At 38.6% G+C, this 3,045-nt stretch overlaps 1 protein-coding gene across 2 annotated transcripts in view; it reads left to right on the top strand.

Moving 5' to 3' along the window:
* The window catches only part of Itpr2 (inositol 1,4,5-trisphosphate receptor type 2), a 397,058-nt gene that overhangs the window by 149,427 nt on the left and 244,586 nt on the right, over positions 1-3,045 (top strand). For both annotated transcript variants that reach the window (XM_021191683.2, XM_029533962.1), the window contains one exon: positions 1,228-1,285. In XM_021191683.2, coding sequence (XP_021047342.1) covers positions 1,228-1,285 — 58 coding nt within the window. The remainder of the gene's footprint in view (positions 1-1,227; positions 1,286-3,045) is intronic.

Here is a 3,045-nt window from a genome sequence, read left to right as displayed (position 1 = left end):
TTTCATGCTCCACAGATTCTTGCCTCACATAGGAAATGACCCTGCTCTACAAGAAAAAGAGACAGAATTTCAAATGTGGCAGAAGATTACATTGCTCGGAAGCGCAGTGACTCTGCTCTTTACATGATTTTGATTCTTAAAAAAAAAAAAAAAGCTTTCCCCTGGGGCTTGGAGAGACAGCTTAACTGTTAAGAACACTGGCTGCTCTTTTATAACCCTGGTTAGGTTCCCAGTACCCACATGGTGGCTCACAACTGTATGTAACAAGTCTTTGGGTATCCAACACCCTTTTCTGGACACTGCACATAGGTGGTGCACAGACATAACACAGACAAAACATCCACACACATGAAATAAAAATAAAAGAGAACAAAATTGTTCTCCTATACCATCACTAGTGTGACATGTATTTTTATGTGGCCATATACACACATATTTGGCATATCAGATACACACACACAGTTACTTATAAATAAGAACACCTTTGTAAATATTCGTATTGATCTTTTAATACATTTGATGGCAGCAATATGTTAATTTAAATCATAGCTTATATGAAATAGGGAGAAAGCTCATTTGCAGCTCTGGATTCAGTATACAGCATCTAAATATATATGTACATATATTTAGACTTCAATTAAGATGTTCAAGTTTGTTCCAGTTCTTTTTTTTTTTTTCTTTCTGTTGTTGTGATAAAATACTCTAGCAAAGAGCAATTTAGGAGAGAAAGGGGTTTATTTCAATTTGTTTTTCTAGGCTGTAGTCCATGTGGAAGGGCATGGACTACATACCCTTGAGAGAGCTGGTCACATCACAGCCACAGTCAGGACAAGAGAGAAATAAGTGCACACAAATGTATATCCTTGTGCTCAGCTTGGCTTCTGCACTCTTCAACAATTCAGGATCTTATGCCTAGGGAATGGCGCCACCTATGGTGGGCTGGATCCTCCCACATCAAGGAACATTTAGTAATCAAGTCAGTCCCCGATACATGCCCACAGGCTAACCCAATTTAGACAGTTCCTCATTGAAAATATGTTCCTAGGTGATTCTAGGTTGTGTCAAATTGACAAAGCATTGCGCTGATTGAATGGAACCATAGTATAATTTTGTGAATTATTAGCATTCAGTGTCAAAAAAGATATTAAGGTAAAAAAATATGTTCGAGTAAGTGAACATGAATGTGAATTAAGACAAAATAAAAATGTTCACTGTGTTTCTTCACAGCTCTTGTCCCTGACATCGACGAGATTGCAGCTCAGGCAGAAACAATGTTTGCTGGAAGGTATTGTAATGAATGTTTATCTTATATATGAATATACCTCACTAGAATTTTATCCATTGTTTGTTATCATTCATCTTTTTACACATATTTAGATACCCCGGTTGCTGATAACATAATTTCTCCCATAAATGAAGCTTTAAATTTATTCTAGAGGAAAGAACGTGACTTTCATTTAAACCACCTTTAAAAACTGGGAGAAATCGGGACCACATATTTAACTCTTTCAGAATTATTAGCTTTTATTTAACTCTCTCAGAATTCTTAGCTTTTATTTCCTTAGATGATGAAAATACAAATGCCCTTAGCTCTGTTATATAAACATTGCGGTGTCTTGTAAAACATCGCTTCACCAAGTCTTAGATAGTTGAGGCAAGAAAGTAGCTTCTTTTGATGTTGTCCTTAGCTTTATGCATGAGAAACCAGGCATTCCTTCCATCTGTAAGTGTCCATGATGGAAGAAAGTAAGGCGCCTCAGGTACCCGGGATATGATGATCTCCTTTGCTACCATGTCCCTGGCATGTATTGTTGTGAAGTTTCTTTTTCAGAAATGGATTAATATCAACCACAACGAGAAAGTAAATCTCAGAATTAATGAAGTTCATTTTTATTACAGACCTTAGGTAACCCGAGGAGACACAAGGTTTACACTGGGAGGAGACACAAGGTTTACCCTACACCTTCCTAGAAAGGGGAACAAGAATTAAGGTTTAACAGAACCCCAAGATCCACAGTTCTGTGCTAGCCTGGGCTACGTAGTGTGGATCTGTCTAGGGGAGGAGGGTGAGAGAGAGAGGGAAGAGAGGACCAGAACCCCCAAAGACTTACTGTTTAGTGAACATTTGGTGTAAGCTTATTTTCTGTTGTGATACTGGCCTTTGTTATGATTTCCTATTGAAATAGTTTATTATCCTGGGGCAGAAAGATAAAGGCAATCTGTGATTTTATTTTTTTTTTTTATTTTAAATATAGCTTTTCCAGACTTTTTTTTTAAAGGTTTATTTATTTATTTTATGTATGTGAGTACACTGTCCTGTCACTGTCTTTAGACACACCAGAAGAGGGCATCAGATTCCATTACAGATGGTTGTGAGCCACCATGTAGTTGCTGGAAATTGAACTCAGGACCTTTGGAAGAGCAGTCAGTACTCTTAACCACTGAGTCATGTCTCCAGCCCCAGTGATTTTATTTTCAAATGCAGACATGAGCTGCGTAATGACACTGGCCCAGGTGATAGTTTGATAGACAGAGTTGTGATCTGTAAAATGGAAAGAACTGAAAGATTCTCGGAGGCAGTGGCCTCATAGCCACCCTGCTGTCAGATCATCAAGTGTGTTAGTCAGGAGTCTGGCGAAGTGTGTGGGAACCACCACACAGCTGGCTGTGTCAGTGTGTGACACGTGCGGTCATCCGCAGAATGTAGCACTTGTTTATGTGTTGGGAATACTTTAAACTATTATTTCAGGGTGTGTGTGTCTGTATCTTTTGTCTCTCTGTGTGTATCTGTGTGTAAGAGTATGCATTTGTGTATGTGACTGTGTGAGTCTGTATGTGTATCTGTGTGTATGTATGTATGTGTGTGTAAAGAGTACATGTTTATATGCATGACTGTGTGTCTGTATGCGTGTCTCTATATGTGTATCTGTATATGTATGCTGGTATATATGTGTGTAAGAGTACGTATGTGACTCTGTGTGTATATGTGTGTGTGTGTGTGTGTGTGTGTGTGAGAGAGAGAGAGAGAGAGAGAGAGAGAGAGAG

The sequence above is a fragment of the Mus pahari genome, chromosome 2, assembly GCF_900095145.1.
Source record: "Mus pahari chromosome 2, PAHARI_EIJ_v1.1, whole genome shotgun sequence".
Classification (NCBI taxonomy): domain Eukaryota; kingdom Metazoa; phylum Chordata; class Mammalia; order Rodentia; family Muridae; genus Mus; species Mus pahari.
The sequence above is the reverse complement of the archived record's forward strand: the minus strand, read 5'-3'. Positions and strand labels throughout refer to the sequence as shown.